This window comes from Sceloporus occidentalis, unplaced genomic scaffold (assembly GCF_023333645.1).
Source record: "Sceloporus occidentalis isolate IW3139 unplaced genomic scaffold, rSceOcc1.0.p SCAF_11, whole genome shotgun sequence".
NCBI classification, from domain to species: Eukaryota; Metazoa; Chordata; class Lepidosauria; order Squamata; family Phrynosomatidae; genus Sceloporus; species Sceloporus occidentalis.
In genome coordinates, this window is record NW_028316991.1 from 2,694,518 (window position 1) to 2,718,806 (window position 24,289).

At 36.4% G+C, this 24,289-nt stretch overlaps 1 protein-coding gene across 1 annotated transcript in view; it reads left to right on the forward strand.

Moving 5' to 3' along the window:
• The first annotated feature begins 832 nt into the window (after window positions 1–832).
• The window catches only part of LOC149305435 (sodium/potassium-transporting ATPase subunit beta-1-interacting protein 3), a 180,854-nt gene continuing 157,397 nt past the window's right edge, over window positions 833–24,289 (forward strand). Inside the window, exon 1 of the mRNA XM_089477506.1 lies at window positions 833–886. Coding sequence (XP_089333632.1) covers window positions 833–886 — 54 coding nt within the window. The remainder of the gene's footprint in view (window positions 887–24,289) is intronic.

Sequence of the window (24,289 nt, forward strand, 5' to 3'; positions counted from 1 at the left end):
TATCTGGGTAGAATACAAGAATTATTACTTCTTTGGACAGGATGTACAGTTGTCCACAGACACACATCCCTTCTTAAAAACTAAAATTATTAATATTTGTTCTGTCTATCACTTTGTTGATGGCTTTATCTAATTTTATAACTTACAACAAAATTTGCATTTATTTTTTTTTGAGTAAGTATTAATGTGTATGACCAGAAAAAAAGCATATACACTGATTTCCAGAATTTCTGTAAATTTTACTTTGGTTATAACCTTTGAATGTATGTATTGCAAGAAGATCTATGTAAATTGTTGGTGGTATATAAATAAAAGATAATAACAACAACAATAATAGTAATTATAATGAATTATACTACTACTATTAATAATAATAATAATTTTATAATTGATACAAGATAGCTTCATACAAGACACCAAGATGCTGTAAAACCTTGGGGAGTTGATACTGTGTTAGCACACTAGATGGCAGTAGAGAGCCTTCATCCGGCTCATAAGCAGAGAAAAGTCAATCGGGGAAAAAGGGAAGAAAGAAAGGAGATCTCTGAGTATTGGATTACAGTGCTTGTTCTTATTTGGTGTTTGGGTATTTGGGGTGCTCTATGGGATTATTGCATACTCATCCGGATTTCGTAGCAGGATTGTAGCCTCCTTGTTCTGATTCTATTGAATGAATCATTGGAATACTACACCGGGATTTACAGTCTGCTGGGCTGTTCCTGCAGGTGCTGAATCCTCCAGCTGCAGCAGCCGTAAGAAAGTGGAGCTGCGCCTTAGGAGCTGTCCAGCGCTACTTCAGCACCCCAGGTCACTGTGAGCCTTTCTTCACACCATGGGCTGTTGTACTGGGCGATGCACGTTGATTTTCCTCTGCTCTTTACAGATGGTGAGTAGAACCTAAATGGCCACTTCTCTCCAATCATCTTATTAATGTTTTAAAATAGCAGCAGAACGCATTGATTGCCTACCAGCACTTCCACCACAGTAAGAACTTGGAGTGGAATCCCTGATTTGAAGGATATGTTGCTTTGTCTAGTGCTAACGTAAGATGGCTCTGAATGTTAGGTTCGCTGCTCTTAAAATGATTGGATTCTCTGTGCTATATTATTAATGTGTTCTTGTCATTTGCTGCAACTATGTTCTTATTTTAATCTTGTTCAACTGGCAGGATAGGGGAGACTATCCGATTGAATGTCATGCCTGGTATTATTGCACTAGTGGCTTTAATGTTTTGTCATCATATCTAAATCCAGTCTCAAAAGTGACCTCAGGTGTCACAGGCTTGGCAGCTCCATACAAGACTATACAGGGATAGCCAAGCCTTGTTACTCCAGCTACAACTGTTGTGATGTACAACTCCCATCATGCATTAGCATGATGGGGATTTTAGTCCACTGCTGCTGCAGTGCCAGGGATACCTTGTGGCAGTGTGACTGTATAAAACCAGTTTAATAAACTGATGCATATTTATTTATGGACGTGATCTGCCATACAGTTCATCCCACAAAGAAAAGGCTATTTTTTTGGCATGAGTATTTGATTATGGTCTTAATTAAATACTTGTATTTATATCCTGCAGGCATCTTATCAGGGGTGTTCTGGTAAGATTTTGTATTGATGGCTGAATTGCTTTTCCTTGTGGTTAAGACACAAAAGGTGCAGTTTTCTTTGCTTGTGCTGTTAAAGATCCAACTTTCTGCTAAAAAGCTGTCACCTTTAGGTGATTATTAAATCATTTTCTCTGTCAATAAATCAAGCAAAGAGGATGTCATTTTCCTTACTGCTTTTAAGAACATGGTGTTCATTGTGTGGTTCCATACATTGAATTGTGCTTGTTTGTCTCCTTCATGTTCAACCAAATAGAAATAGATGTGTGTGTATATATATATATATATATATATATATATATATATATAATTAAAATGTTTTGAGTGATCTAACAACCATAATGAAGATTGGGAGAGAGATGTGCCAGATGCATGATTTGGCCATTTGGTAAAACTTTGGTGCCAATCATGGCAGCTTCAGAAGGTCAAAGTGCAATATCCATTTAACCCATTCCCCCTATTAATTGGAGTAATGTTCACTGGAAGGTATGTTGACCCTTACAGATCCAGCTAAGGCGAGAAGGACAATGCAAAACATTTATAGACCTTGGAACAGTGGATATGTCAAGTCACTCTCCATACATCTAGTTAATCAATTTATGATTCCCAGTGATATTAAGTCGGCACCTTGGGGCTTTATTTTACAAGAGCTGCCCAGACTGCTGGTTCCAGCCCTGGAAAGTTGTAGCCTTTGTACAACATTCTCTATGAAATGTCTCAATGTACAAGTGGATGATGAAGATGATAATAAATGTTCAATAACATCTGGATGGATACATAACTGCATCTGATATTTATGAAATAACCTGCTGAATGGTGCTATAATTTACTAATTAGGAATTCATTAAGGATGGTAAACCTGTCCCATGTAAAACAACCAAATAAACAACAGAATATTGATCCTGAGTCTTAATTACAGAGAGTACATGGGTTGCAATGCTATTGTTTCAAAAATTGTGGACCATAGGTACTACTGATTTGATGCTGTCTGGCACAAGTCAAAAAGATGAACACTCACTCAGTATTATAACTTTGACATACTGTATTGAACTCTATAGCAAGGTCATGATATTTTAGAAGCAAATAGTAGATTTATTCTCTTTCAGTTAGCCATTTGGGTACTAGCTGTAAAGTGCTCAAAGCACATCCATATTTTTATCTCTCACTTAGTGAGACCTATTCTGTCTTCTGTCCATGGCAGGTCATTGCAAGCACAACATTGTAAAGACAGATTTATGTATATACACATAGGTGTAGATATAACATGAAAATATTACTTTATTGACTCAACAGAGAGAATTACAAGGGTATATTTCTCTCTCAGTATCTAAATCTAAAATGTAAATTTCTTTAACGGTTTATCTGTATTAAACATTAATGCAGTAATATCCTTTTCAGCGATAGACCAGCAGAGGAAAAAAATAACAACTAAAGCAGAATTAAAGAATTCCATTTTGAAATGTTATATATGTATGTGTGCTTTTATTTATTTAGTGCTAACAGAATGTACTTAATGCTATACAGTATATTAGAGAAGACAGTCCTATAAAAAGTACAGTAGTCATACAGACATTTTGATGAGGTACAATAGATCCATAAGCAAAGGTCCCTGTTCTGTAGACTTTATGGTATATATTAATAATTTGTGTATCTGGGTTTGTTAATTTCATAAACATAGAGAAGGAAATAGAATCACTTATGTATCACTGATACATCTATCACTGATAAATGTCTGGGTGTAAATCCAAATATTCAACACACAATCCCAAAAATGGATCACTCACTTTTCAAAAAAGTTATTTACAACATATTGTCACTAAGCTAGTAAACCAATGTCATTAACACCTAGGTATATTGCGCATGCATTTTTGTGACTTTAGCCAAATGGATGTCCAGTGCTGATCAGGATATATTATAAAGCAGCATGCTCCTCATAACTGCTCCAATCCTTGCCTCTGACCATCTGTTTCCTGTAATGTATTCAATAATCAACAAGAATGGGAATTAATTCCAGTCAGAACACATGGTTGTGGTGTGAATATTTAGTATAGGAATTCATTTTTTAAATACATATATCTGTAGATGGAAGCATTTAACACTTATGCCCATAGTTATTTAAAAGGGTATGATAATTTTTTAACTGTGTTACTTTTAGAAAATGTTGCTCATTAAAACCATGCTTGTGATTCTCAGAGGTGTTCTCTGAAATTAGATTAATTCACCATAGGTCTTAAATGTGCTTTTCTATGGATAAATACAACACATTTAACAACATTAGAAACATCAAAACTATTTTTTTTATATCCCCAAATAACTTTGCTATATTTTCCCTCAAAAAGTCTGATGGCATGCTTAATTCTAGCCTGCAGTCCCAAAACAGATGAAAGATAATAATAATAATAATAAAATATATTCTAACATTGTATCAGTCATCTTATATTACTGACTTACAAATGGTCCTAAAATGTTGTTGTGTGATGTTTTATATTAAAAATTTAAACTAATAATTGTATGGGGACATTTGCCGAAATTGGGCAGAACACAACCTACCATTCGCCTAAACAACCATAAAAGTTGTCAAGTTTCAAGAAAAAACCTTTTGTTGAAGGATCAGTGGTCAGGCTGTGGATCTGAACAGAATAGAGCATTCTACAGACGTTGACTGTCATGTATCTCCCAATAGACTAACTCAGACACTAACAAATCAGACACTGTCAAGCAAAGGCTGTCCTTCAAAATTCCATACCACAAAAGAAGGAGACTTATGTCAGAAGCCATAGAGAGGCATTCAAACACTTTGAAGGAACTACAGAGTTCAGTAGATGAAAGTGGAGTAATTGTGTCCCAGTCAATCATATAAAAAAACTCAAATAGCTATATGTGGTGCAAACTCTATACTGCCGTACGCCTCAAAACATAATTCTTACAGAGAAGTATGGTACTGGCAGCATCATTTTGTGGGGATAGGAATCGTAAGAGGTCTCCTGGAAAAGAGCACGCTGGAGTCCATGAAAAACTGAAGCAGGACATTGACCTCACATGGCCAAAGCAACGTTGGAGTAGCTCAAGAACAAAACAGATAAATATTTTAATCGGACCAGTGAACTTTCTGCTTTCCAATTCCATTGGAAATCTGTGACAGGAATAAGAAATTGTGGTCCACAGACGGCAATCAACCAAACTGGACAACCTGGGGGTTGAATAATTATGCAAGCAACATACCAGTTTTTGTTTTTCTGTAATAAAATATTACTAAAATACTTGCGCTGCTGCATACCCCAGTGAAAAATCACAAATTCCAGATTTCATGTTGTACTGAAGAACTCGACAGACTATGTATTTAGGTTTCTCATTGTCCTTATTCAGGGTAATAAGTTAAGTAAGGATTGGCACATTTAGGCTAGGTTTCCACTTGTTTTTTTTGTGCTAAAAACGCCCATAAAAACGCCAATTCAGCCACATGGCGTTTTTTTTTGAAAAAACGCTGCGGCCAGATGTTAGCTGTTCTTCAATAGGAAATCGCAGAATGCCATATCCACTTGGCGTTTTTCTGTTTGGCGTTTTTTCAGTCCTCTTTGGCGTTTTTCTGCTTTTTTGGGCTCTGGCAGTTTTTCAAAATCGCAGCATGTCGACACTCTGGCGTTTTTTGCAAGGAAATCTTGGCGTTTTTCTCCAATAGAAGTCTATGGGAGAGAAAAAACGCCATGAAAAAGCCATGTGGGTTTTTTGCCTTGGCGTTTTTTATGGGTTTTTTTCCACAGTAACAATGCAGAGGATGGACCCAGTATCTGTGTGTCCTACGAGAAATAGGCTGGAAACAAACAGTTTCACACAAAACAAAGTTCATATTGAATTTTACACCATTTGGAACAAACATGCCATTACAAACAAACATACCCAACTGGATCCTGCGTGCCAAAAGCAACAGCAAACTATTTGCACCATCATTTGGGGCCAATCTTCCTAGATAGGCAGACATTCGGAATAAAGCAGGCCTTACAAACCACAGAAAAGAGACAAAAGGGTCCGCCGGGGCGTTTAAGTAGAACTCTACCAAGAAAATGACATCAGGAGGGGGCAGATACTTGCCATTTATCCTAATCCCTTTTAGCTGGGTGACAGTTCTAACGTGTAAAGGCTGGAAAAACTGCCTAAGGTCAAAAGAGCAATTTCCACAGAAAGGCTAAAACGCCAGAAAAAACGCCAAAACGCAGGTAAATGCAGTGGCAGTTTTCATGGCGTTTTTCATGGCGTTTTTCATCAAGAAAATAACGCAGGACAAAAACCCAAGTGGAAACCTAGCCTTATAGCATTATTTTTTCTTGATATTACTGCCTTTGCTTCAACTGATACCTTCAAGGTAAGCAAGCACAAGATTTGTTGGCAAATGCCTGAAACTGCATATTTGTACTTGAGGATCCAGAGTTTGGTTTTGGTTCTTTTTTGTACTCCCTCAATCGTCATCTTTTTTTGTTTTGTTTATTAAGTAATGAGTAAATGCTTAGAAAAAATCAGTTGAAAAATGTGTAACCAAGTGATTTCCGTAAGGTGGTTCAAGTTACGATGCTGATCTGATCTGAAGATACATACATGTTTGTCTGTACTGATGAAGGGCATGCTGAAATAGCAGATGTTATTTATAATAATTAATTAATAATATATTTAAAAATGCTAATACATGTTCTATGAAATTTATTTTGATGCATACTATCAATTCTGGCATGATTCAAACCCCTTTATTCCAGACACAAACAATATATCTGCTTTAAGAGTAATTTTTTTTACTGTTTCTATAAAAAGGAATGTTTAGTAATAGAACTGTAACATAAATGCTTATCCTTTCATGTGGAGTTGTGCATCTGGTACTTGGTTTGGTCAAAAATTGAAAATGAGCTGACTAACAGTACAATATGTAAATGGTTTTAAAGGTTTTCAACCGTACAGTAAAATGGAAAGAATAGCAAATATATACTGTTCTACATGAAAGCTAATGGAGATATTATTGTAATTAGTATTTATTGATTTTAAATAATGGCATCATATGCTACAACACTGATCTATATGATATATATGATAGGTATAAAGGTGTGTGTCTAGTGGCATTGTACAAAGTAATATACTTTAAGATACTATCTTTTTTTTACAAAGGCATGCTATTTTTGGTGCATTACAAACTGACATTGACTATGAAAGCAAATTCCTGCAGTTTTCTCTTGAAGTAAAAAAAGGAGAAATGTGTTTCTGAGACATATATTTTTTATGCCACTCAAGCCTCAATGTAACAGCCAAAAAAAAGAAGGTTCAGTTATTGGAAGGAGCTTTAATGTAATAGGTTGTAATAATGCATAAAATGCCCAAATCATCAAAGGGGAGACACATTATTTTAAAATGTGTTCAGGGTTTACTTAATTTGACCTAATAGCATGCACGCAGATCTACGTGTATTAATATACTTATTGGCTTCCTTTGCCATAAAGAAAACCAAAAATGTTGCTTGTAAATGTAGTTTGGTCAGAAACCATCTGGAGAGAGAGCACAATATGCCGGAAGACTGTGCAATATTCTTTTAGATGGAAACTCATTGCTTTTTCCTATAAAGTGACTTAATAACTCTAAGTTCATAGGAATTTAGCTACTAGTGCAACCCATATGATCCCGTTTACTGATGATCTAACAGGAGAAAGGCAAAGCATATTTCTAATAGCTCATGGCATTTGGAGATTACAACCCAGTAACCAAGCCCTTAATATATTTTGGTACAGCCAGGGAGCAGAAAAGTGTTAACTATATATGATGGCTCTTACTTAAGATTTTTTGTTCTTTACTGTGTTTCTGATTAGATCTCCATGTTGGTGGTGGTAACTCTAACAACAAAAAACATTATACAGAGGTACTAATGCATTAGCATTAACTCGTTAGATACCTCTTTGTATCTAAAAGTCCAAAGGTAATGCACTACTAACAGTGAGCACTTTAGTCGTATACCTTTATCATATAGACATATAATGCAGTGAATTTCCATTACTAGTTCTTTATCAGGTCATTACGGTACCTTGGCTTTTGTGTATTGCAAGATTTGCACGTAGAAATCCTATTTTGCAAATCATATTGCTGATGCTTGAAATATTCAAACTGAATACATGACTTACCGATTGATTATCTTTTATTGTAAAGTAAAACCCTTGCTCCTTGCCTTCTAGCTAAAAGCTGTTAACATGAAATTTATATTTTAATAAAGTCATGTCTCTACAAATGTGCTCCTGATGTTCATCCAGTTCAATTTGCTCTAGATGTCATATTTCATCCCAGTATTATGCAGCAGTAAAAGTCTACACCGTGCAACACCTTTGCATAGAAATAAGTTAATAGAAGTGGACGATCAGTACAGAGCACGCCAAACAATCTAACCTGGGAGCATTTGTGATAAATAATAAATAGATAAGCAAATAGTTGGTCCATGCACTGAGTGCATATAAAAGCGATGGGTTAAAGTCCTTCTGACGCATTTCGCCGTATAGGCTTCCGCAAGAGAAAGATTTTGGTCGGCGAAACGCGTCAGAAGGATCACACGGGACACCCCCCCTTTGATCAAGTTTTTTGGTGGACTTTAACCCATCGCTTTTATATGCACTCAGTGCATGGACGAACTGTGAGTGCATTCTGAATAGTAACAACTGTTTCATTGAGGATACTGCACCATGTTCAGTTTTATTTTTTAGATTCTGTATGAAGACTTATTAAAGATATTTTTCAACACAATTTGAAGGGCCTGAAGCATCTTATCCGTTTGTGAGTGCAACCACAATTATACTCATTTTTCAGTATTTATACTTTTTACACTATATATTTATTTTCTTCCCTTACATGTACCTGCGCCCCAACTATTTGCTTATCTGTACATTTGCACCCTGAGGAAGAGTGCTGCTGCGGGAAGTATATCACATTTTTTCTTTTTCACTTTTTTTTTTCTCACTTTATCTTTAAATACACTCATAAACACGGGAATTAAGCATATTGTATCCTGTGATAAATAATAAATAATGATTTTTATGATATAACTAGAGCAAGGTTTGCATACGTAGACCCTTACAGGCCATCGTAATTCTGGAACTGTAACTGCAGGAGTAAACACAGGCAGGGTACAATCAGGGTCAGTAAACGGTGGGTTAAAGAGCATCACAAACGAAGGGCAAACCAGGAGCAAAATCCAGAAAAAAAGTCAGAAACTGTGGAGTCAAGCCGGGTTATGTCCACGGAGATGCAGACGAAGAAAGAAGGTAGCAGATTGAAGATGGAAGAGAAGAAAGAAGATGCCGAAGAAAATGGGAAAGCCGAAGTTGACAGCAGAAGTAAGCGGCAGAGAAGGTAGGGAAGCACTTAGAGAGTGTGGGAGAGAGCGTGAATGAGAGTGAGAGAGATAGTAAGCGAGAGTGAATGTGGACACCAGGCAAAAAAATGTTGTTTCCAAATTAATAATGCCCACGAAATTTAGGCCGAAAGTAATGGGCAGGGAACAAAATTTATTGCCCGAAAATGGGCTAAGAACAAACTGATAGATTAGTCGAATTAATCCTTTTTGGCCCATTTGCACGTCTACTGTTAATACAACCTAGGTCCTCACCACAACCCAGACTGGAGGGGACCCAACAAAATTGGGAAATTACACCAATTAAACCAATATTAAAATTGAGTATACTTTAAAGTCATTGCATACAGTATATTTGGGATTAAAAATGTCTTTATGCATTACAGGAGCTACAATATGTTTAATTTTGGGGGTTTTTTTCATGGTAGCTGCTTAAACATTGGGCTCATAGATTTTCCTGTACATATTTACTTTTTATTAACAGGTAAAAATTGATAAAAGCTGGTCCATGAGAAATGGTTCATTGCTTTAAATTACCTTTTTTTCCAAATGGCTTTCTGATCAATGCAACATCATTCAGAAATAGAAAACTTCTGGCACGCCACATGAGTTGTTGACACTAGCAGCTTAAAAGCTAGAGGTTTCAAGGGTTCCATATTCTATTACCGGAGATGTTTTTTTCCCTGGTAATAAAATACCAATTTTTCATAGACTGCAATGAAAAACCCAAGATGAAAGTTATTGATCCATTTTAACCCTTTTATATTTTCACAATTATATATTTGCATTGGCACACTTTAAAGATAGGAGCTAGTTTGGCATATAACTCATTTAGTGCACCCACACAAATTGTATATTTAATTTTTAAGGACAAGTAGAGCTTCCTTTCAAACGTATATAAATTGACAGCAACCTCTCCAAAATCCCAGATGAATTTTAAAATGTTTATCCCACTACTGTGCACATTTTTTATGTAGTTGTGAGGTTTAGTTTGTACGACATTGTGTTGTAAGAACAGGCTCAGACATTATAGAATGTATAATTTATAATTTGCAGTTTATGGTATCTGGCAGCCCACACACCCTATCCATGCTCAGACAGGTGATATTAGGTACCTTTGCCACAGATATCGCTATAAAATGCTGTATTCTAAGAAAAAGAATGACCATAACACATAATTTAAAGACATTTGTGTATTGATTTTAACCGGGATAAAGTAGATAACACTTGATTACACATTTTTTTTTATTTTTTTTTTTAACTTCTTTATTACATGGAGAAAACAAAGCATACAGCAGAAGAACAATGGTACAAATAGACATGGTAACAAATTAGATGCGTACAGGTACAAGTAATGCACAATTCCAATAAGACATACAATGTAGGTAACAACACCTCCTCAGTCACAGAACACCGGACCGCAACCCAGAGACGCCCCAACCCACAACTAGGTCAGAACCCCGGAATGGGACGAATACCTTTTAGGACCTGGAGACAATACCACTCTGTGGTGTTGAACGTTTGGAACAATGACAATCTGGTAGTTCTATCTAATGTTGCAATAAATGGGGACCAGCGATTGAAAAGATACTTGACCTTGCTCTCCTTATGGAGGACAGCTTCGAGCCAGTCCATCTGAACCAAGAAATGCAGACGCGACAGGACCATAGGAAGCAGTGGAGGCTGTGGAGCAATCCATTGAGATAGTATTGCCCGCTTTGCCACTGCGGAAAGAATGAGCAGGAGAAATTTAGCCCTCGCTACAGGTGGGGAAATGTGGTCAGGGAATATACCAAAAATAGCCCATTCAACAGATAACACAAAACGAATGCCCAGAGTGTCATTGATGTAGGATTGTAGAGCTTTCCAAAATGGGACAATAGAGCTACAAGACCACAAGCGATTACACATTTTTAAACACAAAGAATATAAAGAATATAAAGAATTTTATCAAAGAAGGCACAAGCTGATGTTACATGATCTATTTCTTTTGTAAAGGTATCTTTTACTTTGCATTATCCATGCCGGACAATGGCTTCACAGAATAAAGAAAGACTTTCTCTGCACGGGCATTATTTGACTTTGTGATATAATGGGACAGAGCCTTTGTATAATGCAAGATATTAGAGGCAGGCATTGTAGTATATAGTATTTGTAGGTTAAAAGGAGCTGGCAACCACAGTCACTAGGGTGTTCATTCACATTGAAGACTACCCTAAAGCATTTATCTTTTTAAAGCTCAAATAAACTATAGCCAGCATAAATGTTATAAGAAATAAATATTATATGGTATTAGGATGGGTCCTTTTTTATTGTTATGTGGAATGTTTCATAAATTATTTATCTGGTTCGCTAATTTAAATATAATTATCTATCTAGACGCTTTATAGCAAAAGATTAAACAAGCAAATGAGGTGTTGTTCAACATATATTGACCTTTTTAAAGTAATTTTTGGTAATCAGCTTAATTTCAGCATACAGCTTACTGTGGTGTTGTTCATTAAATGCTCTTCTTCAAACACAAGTAAGGAAAAACACCATGAAAATGGTCTTAGTTGTAAAATATTGCTTTTTTATGCGGAACTTTAACGGAATACATTTAAAATCATGTCATTAAATACGTTTTTAAACGGTACAACTGCAAATGATCCACCGCCTTAAAAATGCTGCCAGCAGGGAGTCTTATTGACGCTTCTTCGGCAAAAGAAGACTTGAAATGTAAGCATCTTCACACTTTCACCACTATCTTATGTGATCTATCACTGGAGCTTAATTAGAAACTTACGAGCTTTAGGTAAATTGCATCGGGATGAAACATTTCATCTCACCGGATCAACTATGTGTAGTATTGGCCTGAAAGGGACATACACGCTGGGCTGGCCGTAAGTTGCCCAATGTATCTTTTTAGGTGGTAGCCCAATAGGGACCCTCTGATAAGGATTATGTTAATGTTATCTGTTACCCCTCCCAAGGGGTATTTGTTTATATGCAGGGGGGATTTCCTTTTAGTTTTAGAAAGTTATACAGAAGTAAAGTTCCCGCCCACCCTCCCTTGTTTTGTTGTGTTCTGGGTATGGCAGGGGGTCCCATTGGGTCTGGCATCAGTGCAGGAGTTGGCCCATCTGAGATATGGCAACTCGGGTGGCATAAGCCGAACGGCTTGATGCAGGACTTCCCATGGGATGGCCCCGGGGAGTTCATTTCGGTTTTGCTACCGTGCAGGGAGGACGCTGGTAAGTGCTCTTAACATCGTTTACGCCTAAGCTAGCATTCACGGGGGATCCTGTCCTAGTAAGCTAATTAAATTGTTTAAGCACTTTATTATGATGTTATTAGCTGGGGCTAATTGTGGAATATTAATTTATGTTTACATATTTGAAGTTTACATTTATGTTTGTTGCAGGTGTTTTAATAAAATCTGAGGCCGTTTTAAAATCCAGCAGGTCTCTTGTCTTTATTGGGTAATTGATAATCGGCCATGCCCATGTCATATGAAAGCTCACCAATATCACTATATATAAAGCATGTTTCTTCATGCAATAGAAACCAGCATTGTCCGGATTGGAGCCCATGGAAAAACAACAAAATTGGTTATTCAGAGCTTGTTTATTGCCCAACGTGAAAAGTTAGCTATGTTAAAATATAGATTTCTTTTTTATGAAAGGGTACACTATAAAATGGATGAGAAGGCCCCTAAATATAAACATTTCTTAAAATTGCTTGTATTATCGGTGCTACTTTAGCATATAGGGAAGTAATTTCCCTTCGTACCTTTAATTTCCTGCAGGGCTGTAAGTGAAGGCTTCTTTGTAGAGAGGAAGGTGTTCAGATGAAAATAACTTCCCCCAGCCACTTGATATAGCATCACAGTATGAAAAGTGTATATTTGCGAATTTACTGTAGTAGTGTTATGTAGCAATCAAAAAAAACATGCATAATTCATACATAGCTTTTTAAATGAAAAATGTCACATCAGTTTCTATATATTTAACCAGAAACTGTCCCGTGAAGATTTTTATAGCAACATATATTATATAAATGAAACTGTATAGAATTTAAATAAAGCTTGTTTTAGATTCTGACCCCTTAATAATTTAGGGAATATCAATTCGGACAATAGTATCAGGGGCAGAGAGATCAGAAATTTGGGAACTTTCCCTGGGTCTAAGTGACCTCACCTTTCGTTTTCACAACATGACATCACAGGTACACTATAATGAAGTGACTGAAAATTGCTTATTTTAGACTTTTGTCACTGAATAGGTATATTATTTTAGCTAGGCAAGCCAATGTGATCTTGAGCTCAAAGCCTGGATTGGCCCAAAATGTCTTCCCTTTCCATTATTGCATTTGAAAGTCTATTCTTGAGAACATGGGTGATGTTTACAAAAGGTTATTTCCTTATAACTGTAAACATAACCTACATGTTTAAATGCTGGTTGGGTTGCTTCACTTGGGGGTATTGATAGCCTTAGAGTGACTTTTGGGGGGGGGGGGTGTAGAAGGGGGAAAGCTAAACAAAAAGAATTAGCTGACCTTAGGTATGTTAATATGTATAGATACTTTAAAAAGTTATATATTATATCATCCACTATAAGTATACTCAAGATCATAACTACTATACTAAAATATACATGTTCAGGAAATAATAAATAAGGGGAATCAATTAAAAGGATAACATTATCAAAGTCTATAGTACACAATTTACTTTTAATATGGCATCCATTACTAGCTGACATAACATAAAAGTTTACAGAGAACATTCTGTTATTTATTTGTTTTGGAAACGTTGCTAGATCAATACAATAGGGAATGCAGTGAAAAGCGTAGACTCCAATGAAACCAAATAAAATACATTTACATATTACGATTCTATTTCAAAATTCAGTATGGGAAACCATGTTTTGGACCATCACAGTCTCTTAAAGAGACAGTAAATTCTTAAGAGCTTTTTAACAGAGTTGATGAAAGCCGACATTTTTCTTTATTTCCACTTGGGATTTTACGCCTTATTTTCTATATCTGTCTGACCAGCACATGTGCATTGATTATGTCAACGTGTTCCTTGGCTCTTTAGTTGAGATAGGTGACTGACCAAATCATTTCCGCTTATAAGTGAAGGGCTCTAATTTGGCTGCTAAATTTTATCTTTATTGGAAGGAAAAATGTGTTGCACACACCATAATCAGAATGTATCTTTAAAATGTAAACACAGTTCCAGATTTGCCATTGAATTTATAAAAATAAAATAAAAATGGGCTATAATGTAACAAAAACAAGTGAAAACACGTTATTAATATACTATATGTTTACTTAAACCAACATAAATCACAGGATTAAATATATAATTATATATATTTCAGAGAAGAATTGGTCGCATTTGGTAAACAGTGTAACAATCTGATCTTAAGCCTTGATTTCTTCTTCAGGTAGATAAAATCACACTACTTATGTATTCCAAAAAAGTTGGTCCAGATGAGTCTCTATAATAATACTTGTTAACATTGTTGCACAAGTAGGAATTATCTGTAGAGTAGACACGCAGAACTGTTTGCTTTTGGTAATTTGGTATTTAATGAATTGATCTAACATCTGACCATCTTGGTTGAGCATCTGTTTCTTGTTATATTCAGACACAATACAGATGTTTGTACTCTAAGGATTAGATTGATTATAGACAAATGGGAACATAGCCAGAGGTAGCATGAAAGAAAATGATATAAATGGATTGGTGTGACAATCTGGGCTACAATTTGTACAATAATTCTCTCATTGTGGAGCAGGTTGGAAAATGTCAACTAGTTAACAGAAACCCATGAGACCTCAAACATGGTAGCTAAGTTAAAATAACAAACCAATCAACACACTCATGAGCAATAACTTAAAAATACTTCACATAAAGACAGAACCTAACCCCCTTCCTATGGCCTTAGATATTTAATTTAAAGTATACATGGCCACCATATTTAATTAAAATGCCCCTTTACCCCATGACCTAAGTCTAATTAAAAACTCTCCCTCACCCACAATCCCTATTGCTTGGGACCCTTTCAAGGCTCCCTACTATATAAAAAAAACACGTAACCTTTTTCTGTGCTGCTACTGTGTCAGACTTATGAAAAAGAACATGCATACAGGTAACACAAACTGCTGTTTGTCATGGACCTCATGGACTGCATTAGTGTGCCCCCTCCTGACTTGGGACACTTGATGTCTGCATAATTTGTTGGGACTTAAATAAAAGATAATAATAATAATAATAATAATAATATAATGCCAAGACTGGTCCTTAAGCTATACCCGTTTCTAGTAACGCAATTACCAATTGTGTGTCAACAAGGGAAAAAATTCCTTCATGACTCCAAAATGGTAATCTTATGTTTCACTGGATCGAAAATATATAATTAATTATGCTCTTATTAATTTCAATATTCCTGTGTATTCCTTGCTTAGAAAAAAAACAAAAAGCATCCGGTTCATTTTTAAAGGCATCAATTGAATTTGCTCGCACAACATAACACCTAGTGAATGGGCTGAGTTGGGCTGAGTTGGGCTGAGTTGACCCTGTCAGGATCTGAACTTGAGGTTTGAATAGGCTTTACCAACTAAGCTATTGCACCAGCTTGTTGGTATATACACCCTTTGTACACCCTTTGTACTTCATGCTGAGGTTATGGTTGAGAAGCACACAGCAGCTCACATTTTGGCAGCGCTAAGATGCTAGCAAAGTGCATTTGATCACAGGTGGGTAAAGCAGTAGAAATGAGGTGGTGACTAAAAGCACAGCATACTTAGTCAAAGACTTGTACCTTTGTGGTCCGGTGTCGACTGATGCGTGATTTGATCATGCTTGGATGCAGAGGATTGTGAAGCGGATACCAGCGTTACAGCACCCTGACAATGGGTAATTCTATTCAGTCCCACTTTAATGAGGCTTGAGCCGGCGGTTCTTTTGAGTTCCTGGAATGAATTCAATTCTCCTGGTGTCTGAGGCATGTGGTCTCTCTGATAAACCTGCTAGTTTCAACTAGTATGCAAGCAAACAGAATATTTCCAGCATTCTAACCTTTTAATCTCTAAAAGACTTAAAATTATATTCATTCCATTAGCACTATGTGTAAGAAGCATTAAATTAAAGTCTTACTCTCTTTAGCCTAAAAATAAGTAAGTACCTTATAATTAATATTTACATTAAAAAAAATGAAACATGCATATTGTATGGAAAGTACCCTTGACATTTTATTATTAACATGTGATTTAGGGAATCTGTTTTAATAGTGTAAACAAATTCAACATTTTTAGCCTTGCTTTTCTTATTCCTTTCCCCATCTCTGTACTTTTTCAAGCTCCTTTTAAAGAACAGGTGCCCAAACTTGCACTACATATAGTGGGGTCTTACCATTGACTTATACAGAGGCAGACATTATATCTTCCTTACATGAGGAAATAACTCCCATATTTTACTGGCCCTTGCAGCAGCTGACACTTAAAACTCTTGATATGTTTGTTGTCTACAAATACTTAATTATATGTCCCTTGAGAGCATTATATCGTCGCAGTCTGGAAAGCGATAGAATGTATTATATTTACATGTATAATTTGTATGTTCTATGCTTGCATTGCAATTACTTGTATAATAGTATTTTCTTTATGTAAATATAGGCATAGGCTTATGAATTTTCCTCTTGATTACAAAATCTCACATTGTTGTGAGCATAAAAATTGTTCTTAAATGTATCTCTAATATGATACTAGCAATAAAAATATGAAAGAGTCAACTTGCGTACCAAGTGGCCTGTCCCACAGAAGCCCATGTTACAGCCCTGGGGTTATGATATTTACATTTTACCACTGGTGTAAAGCAGTAAATTTTTATGGCAATTTGGTGACTATCTTTTAGGCCCTGCAAAATGTTTTTACGAATATCTGTTTTCTGTTGTATAGTAAAAGTATATTTTCCAACATCTGCACACATGGAGCATTTCATCGATTAAACTGTCTTTTGTGCCATATATGAAAAAGTGTATGCTGGGCACAGTTAAAACCAAAATCATTTGTGAACCAGGTCGTTTGTATTTTTATGTCGCATTTGCTGTAGTAAAGCCTCCATAAATAGATATTTCTACATTTTAGTGTCTTTTGCACCATTTCCCACAGCAGTATACACAATAATGATACCAAGGTTTGAAAGTCGCCTCAAGCTTAACAGCTTTTTGAAATGACTGCCGGAGATGCTGTATCAATAGCTGCCAATGTAGATATTATGTCAGTGTGTAAGCATTAAAGGTCACTTTCATGCTTCTTTGCTGACAAATAAGAAAAATAATTCATTTTCTAGCTAAGAACTATTAGACGGAACATATGAAATACCTCAGATCCCTCAGGCTGTGTATAATCTATGCATTCATTCTGAAATTTAATTCAGTTGCCAACCAAATGGGTCTGTTTAGCTGTTCCTGTATAATGCTTAAGAAACTTTTTATTTATACGGCAAGGAGAATATTTCCTATTATATTGCTACTATATGCCACATGATTTGGGGATACAGGATGGATGCAGATTGAAAGAAATCAAGGAAGAGATGGAAGATTGGAAGTGAAAGGGATTATAATAGGAAGAATAGTGTAGGCAGTAGTGACGGGATAGAGGAAATGGGAAAAGGTGAATGAGAGAAGGAATATCAGGACAGTGGACTGAAGAAGAAAAGCAGGAAAAGTTGTGATTGAGGAAGGCAGATGAACTGAATGATATGGATAGATAAAAGAGAAGGATAGGCGTGTGAAGATTTCCAGGGTGAAGAAAGGGAGTACCTTCACTTCAGGATATGGCAGGGATACATTGCATATGGCGTGATGCCAGTGGGCAAAAAATACCCTTTTTTTGGCAGTAATTATTTCCACAAACAGACTGCGTTTCACCTTAATTCCCACATGTTTTTATATGTTGCCCATTTTAATGTGAAGTGGTGGCGGGCAGAAACAAAAGGATACAAATAGGAAGAAGTGACAGTATGGAGTAGAGTAGGTAAAGGTATCTAAAGCGAGCTACAAAGAATATGAAGAGGTAGATCGAGAAGAAATGAAGGGAGCAAGGCATAATTATCTCTACACCAATTCTAATGAGTTATATTACCAACTTTATATTACATTGTATATTACACATTTCTTGTTTTCCGTCTCTGTAATCACTTTGGATCATTGATAAGTAAAAGCTTTTCTTATATAAATAATTTTTAGTGTGTTGGATCATATTCCCTATGTACATCTATCCTCCCCTTTAATGAGGGATTTGCAACCAGATATCACACACATCCTTAGAAAATTAGACTCTGAAAAAAAGGCCCATTATAGGGAAATTGATAGAGGAGAATAATAGAAAAAAGCTATTTGACTATTATGTTTCTCCCAATTTCACATCCCGATATCACATTCTATTTTTTCTAATATACTCTGGAAGGGCCTTTGTGACTAATTATAATACAATCGAAAAGAAAGGTTTGAAAGTGCTGAACTGTTGTTGCATCAGCACATTATATATTTGCTTGCGTGAGAAGATCATTCTATTATAATGTACTGAAATTACAACATTATTTTATAATGCAAAGATTCAAATGTGGGCAATATCTACAATTTTCATTACTTGGCTGTTTTCCATGTCTTTATGTATATGTAATGCAACAACAAAAAAACCATCAAAGTATATAATTCTAAAAACTACTGTCTCATTACTTCACTGTAGGGGTGTCAAATTTTAATTGCAACTGAAAAAACTTTAATTACATAGTGTAGTTAAAGTTTAAGGGTCAAAATTCTGAATATTTTCTATTAAAAATGGGATTGTATTCATAATAGAGAAATTTGAAAAAAACTCACGGAGCCATTGGTACTTTTTTCCTATTTTGATAATTAAAGAAACATTTTGTGCAAGGAATCATTTGCCTAATTTGATTTGAGTTTTAGTTAAATGTCTAGCTGACCTGTTTGTTCATGGGCTATATATATATATATATATATATATATATATATATTTACATCCATCCTATTTTACTGCAATGTGTTAACTGTAAGTTTGCTTTTATGCTTACAAGCCATTAAGAAAAACAAACTATAAAGCATTTTGTTACACAATACTCTGTTGTGTTCACTCTTATATTAGCTTTTTTTCAAATTATTTCCTTTAAGAATACTAATTATTTTGTATTTTAAAACTGTATATTTACACACTGAGATCTAACTTAGAAAGTATTTAATGGGTATTTTAGATCACAATAAAAGTCCATATGAAACAATTCCTGCAATGCATAAGAGAAACCTTTTGAAAACTTTAGGAGTTAGAAGGGTTAAATTAAGAACTGAATTTACATTTTATCTTTTAAGTGAATCTTCCAGGTTTTTTTTTATCATACTTTTTTCCCCTACATGTGTGATATGAATATGGTGTGATTAAGAGGGCAATATATATTTGCTTCTGATGGTGGGGAAGAATTGTGAATGTTAGTGTGTACATATTGGGAACCATTGTGGATTTGGTCTTGGTGAAGCCCAGGCAGTAAGGGCAGTGAACACACATAGACAAATATTTGGGTTAAGAACAATCACAAGCACCAAGGGTGGGCGTTTTCTGTCATTTCACCATTACTAAAGTTTCTTACAATTGCCATTGTGTTTAAACAAACCTGAATTGAGGAGTGCAACTGGCAAAATATCCCTACAAGTAGGGCTGAGGTGGCCTTTCAAACACAGGATAAGTAGAAAAGTTAATCTCTGAGCTATTCTTGGGCTGATTTAGCATTTAGAAAATAGACCCCTTGAAATAATGCAAGTTCAACCAGGCCATTTATGTAGTCATCAGATTATTTTCATATAAGAGTACCTAGCCAAATTATTCAATGAATGTCAGCTAGCAATTATGGTATTGTGGTAACATTAAGTTGTGACTTTGCCATAGTTGTTTATCAGAGAGATAAGGTGACAAGCAGATTGGCGTTGATCTCCCATAGAACCCAGTGCTTTTAGATCCATATAACCATCCGCACTTTATTGTTGTATAAAATTTGTACTTATAATAAAAGTAGTATCATAATATTAATTCAATGGATTATTAATTTAGTATTATGTGAGAAAGACACTCATAATAAACTAACCAATGGAAAAAATAGTATATAGTGCCATCTTTGTGCCCAGTTTCCCAGTAACAACTTTGTCCCCAAACAGCCTCCCAATGTCAACTTGTCCCAAACTTACTAGCTTACCTTGGCGGTAGTTACTGGTTTTGTGGCACCCCTACTCACTTGAAGAAGAATTGAGCCAGCCCATTCAATAATTTTTTGGGGCGGCGCAGCTTAATAATCTTTGTGTGCAGCACAAGCCACGTAAAGGATTGAGTAGGTCTGGCAGGTAGGAACAGCCTAAATGGGTTAATTCAGTCCATAAACTACCTGGTGAACAGACAGTTCTAGAAGGTAATCATATAAATGATTTTTTTTATGTTAACAAAAGGCAAAAACCAGAACTTCGTTCTGTCATTAATTCTTCAATCATTTTAAACAGTTGTGAATTTATTTGTAGGTCTGACCCAGGGCAGCATACCCAAGCAATACCTTAGGCAATTTCTCTTCCTTGCATTCCATGTACTGTAGGATTTGAATTCTGGGACAAAGCTTGTCACTCTGCATCAGAAGAACATGCAGGAGGTAGATATATAATGGAGACTGTGCCAGTTCAGTGCAGAATTCCCAAGTGTAAATGGGATGATTAGAAAGGGGATCTCCAATATCCCCAACCGGCCCATTGAGCAGTGGCACGGGATTAGGGCGATCTGCCTCTTGTAATGTTACATGGTTACTGCGTAGTCAGTCTAGGTTGGAAAATATATAGTTCTATTTGTATTATGGTATGTTAATAATTTCAGTTGGAAAAAAGGTTACATAGTGCTTTGTATTGCTCTTTACTGGAAAATGTATTGTTCCATTACAATAACCTATATTACCTGTACTAAGTGGTATTCCATATATCAGCAGATAACTTCCTGAACCAAACAATTCAAGCTAAATGCTTTTCTCCGAGTGCTGTATGAGAACATTTGCCTTATGAGTCCAGACCTCAGTAAATAGTGCTTTAGACTCTGAGAAATGCACATAATGACTGCTGAGTGATTTGCAATGTCAATATTTTAACACATTAGGAAGATATACATCTTATAAATAGTGACTGACAGTAAATCCTTCCATTATAGATACAGAGCAGATTTGAACTAGATAGCATTGAACATGTTTGGAAGTGGTAACGTTTGGTACTGTAGCTAGTGTCAGTGTTGGCCTCCATGATGATGTTTGGTAAGACTTGGCAGTCTCAGGAGTCTGGCTGATCATAATGAAGAATTAGTCCACACATGTCCTGTGCCCACGAGACTGGTAGTTTGTACCCTGAAGAACATGACACTAGGCATCAGGGGACTCAAAAACCATAGATCTGAGGTAAGGTACATATACAGTTTAAACATACAGAATATTTTTTGCCTAAGTACTCAAAGGGTTAAACAGCAGTAATGTTAATGTAAAAGCATCAGTAATGTATTAGAAAACGAATGAAAGCTTTCAGTTGCTGATTCACTACCACCTACAGTCTATGACATCAATCACCTGGAATGCTCCATCCCATCAATTATAATCTTGGACAAAGCTAACATGATGTATTCTGTACACTGTCTCCCAGTCTCATAAATGTAAAAGAATTTGAGGGAAGCTGAGAGCTGCTGGAAAAAAAAGAAATACTTTAAATAGAAAATCTTGACTAAACTTACTTCACGTAATTTAACTTCCTGCTATGGTGTGAAAGCTATATCATGCCCTAGTTAATGCATTCAGAGCCTTTAAATGTCACCTATAAGAGCATTTCAGTGTAGAGTTGATCTTATTACTGGCAAATGGACTGTACACACTTGTTCACAAAAACATATTTTACAGTTAAGCAATATAATCTGGTAATAAGATACCGCTGTTGGGTAATCGGGCTTCCCAGTGGTATTGAATGTGTGCGCTGTATATATTATATATCTACACTCATTTAGCAATATGTGCAAAAAACAATGGGTAGCATGGAATAGAAATCTTCCTGCTCTCTTGTACTGGATCACATAGGATTAATTGTCCTGACAACTGCATGTTGCATTGCTTGTCCACCTCAAATACTTATGATGTATATTCGGACCTCTTGTGTAATAAACCAAAAATGTATGGGGCGCAGGAACTTCCAATATTAGTGATTAAGTGATATATTGCACTCACAGGAAAAAGAGGCAAATCCAACCCTTCAATATGGACTGTAAAAGGGCTTTAATATTCTTCAATGAAAATCTAAAAAACAAATTTAAAATAGTGCAGTATCTTAGGTAAAAAGCATATACCAATTAGAAATGCACTCACAATTTCTTCATGCATAAAATGCATATACAGGCATAGGTTGAAGTCCAATTGAGTCTTTTTCTACGCGTTTCGCCCTTAGGCTTCTTCAGGAAATCAATTGGTAAGGTCTTCCTGACCTGAAGAAGCCTAAGGGCGAAACGCGTAGAAAAAGACTCAATTGGACTTCAACCTATGCCTGTATATGCATTTTATGCATGAAGAAATTGTGAGTGCATTTCTATTTGGTATATGCTTTTTACCTAAGATACTGCACTATTTTAAATTTGTTTTTTAGATTTTCATTGAAGAATATTAAAGCCTTTTTACAGTCCATATTGAAGGGTTGGATTTGCCTCTTTTTCCTGTGAGTGCAGTATATCACTTAATCACTAATATTGGAAGTACAATCTACACTATATTGTGTTGTTTTCCATTTTGTTTTTTTCCTATATATGTTCCTGCGCCCCATACATTTTTGGTTTGTTTGCATTTTTACACTTTGAGGAAGAGTGTTGTTTGGGAGCTGCGGTCCAATTAGGGAAGTATTACTATTATTTAATTTTTATTATACCCCACCTGAGTGACACGTGTTTTTTTGTTTTTTCGGTTCACGATATTTTTTATATATTTTTCCTCTTGTGTAATAAACCTTCACTTTCTCCTATATTAAAAGCTTATTTGACTAAAGCCATCCTTACTAGACTTGGGCACCGGCCAACTCTTCGTGTTTGTCTGCGTGTTCGTCTTTGTGGGGGGAAAAAATCTTCGTATTCAGCCTTTTAAAATCCTGGTGCAGCAACTTGGCCAGGAGAGACCACTGGTCTCCCTGCTCCAACAGTTAAAGGTCCGTACAAGCGACTTTATTCGTCGTTCGTACGGACTATTAACTGTTGGAACAGAGAGACCAGTGGTCTCTGTTGGCCAAGTTGCACCGTAAGGAGTTAAAGGGCCGTGCGAGTGAGCCTATTGGTCGCTTGCACGGCCTTTTAACCCCTGACGGCGAACCTACGGATTTCCGCTCCCGCTATCTACTCAGCATTGCAGGGGTTAACGGGAGCGGAAATCCGTAGGTTCGCCAATCAACCAATTAGTTGATGGCAGAGGAGGCCCCTGCAGGCGACCAATAGACTCACTCGCACGGCCTTTTTAACTCCTGACTGGGAACCTATGAATTTCCGCTCCCATTAACCCCTGTGATGCTGCGTAGATAAGCTAGGCTAGATGGGGAAGGGACCAAGGAGATTAGTAGACGAAGATGAACAGGAAGATTCTTGGTGTTGTGTGTCGCCATGTTCGGTATTCGGGCAGAACAACGAAAATGCACACTTCGTGTTCGTTTTCACGTTCGCCCAAATACGAATGCACAAGTCTAATCCTTACTGTTTGTTTCTGAATGTCCAAATTGCTGTGTGATGCACTACTTGTGATGCCCCGTTTACTCGTTGTACAGCGCTGTGGAATATGATGCTGCTGTTTAAATCATAATACTTTGCACATCTCTATAGTCCAAAAAGTGAATACAACTGCCATTATAACTGCAGGAACATTTCAAGTAGGGCTGAAACAACAAATCGATAAAATCGATAATAATCGATTATGAAAATCGTTGGCAACGAATTTCATCATCGATTAATCGAATCGATTTTTATCGATTATAAAAAGAGGGGTTTTTTCAGAGCAAAAGGCTGACAGAGAATCATCCTCTTTGTCAGCTGGTGGGGGTCTGCATCGCACAGACAGCCTCCGTTACTGTCAGTAACGGAGCCGGGTAGAGAGGCAGAGCGGTGTATGGGAGGGGGGAGGAGTCAGAAGGGTGTATGGGAGCCACCCTCCCATACACCACTGTGGCTCCTCCCCCCCAGAGAGGATGATTTCTGTCAGCCTGTGAGTGTCCGTTACTGCACTTCACTTACA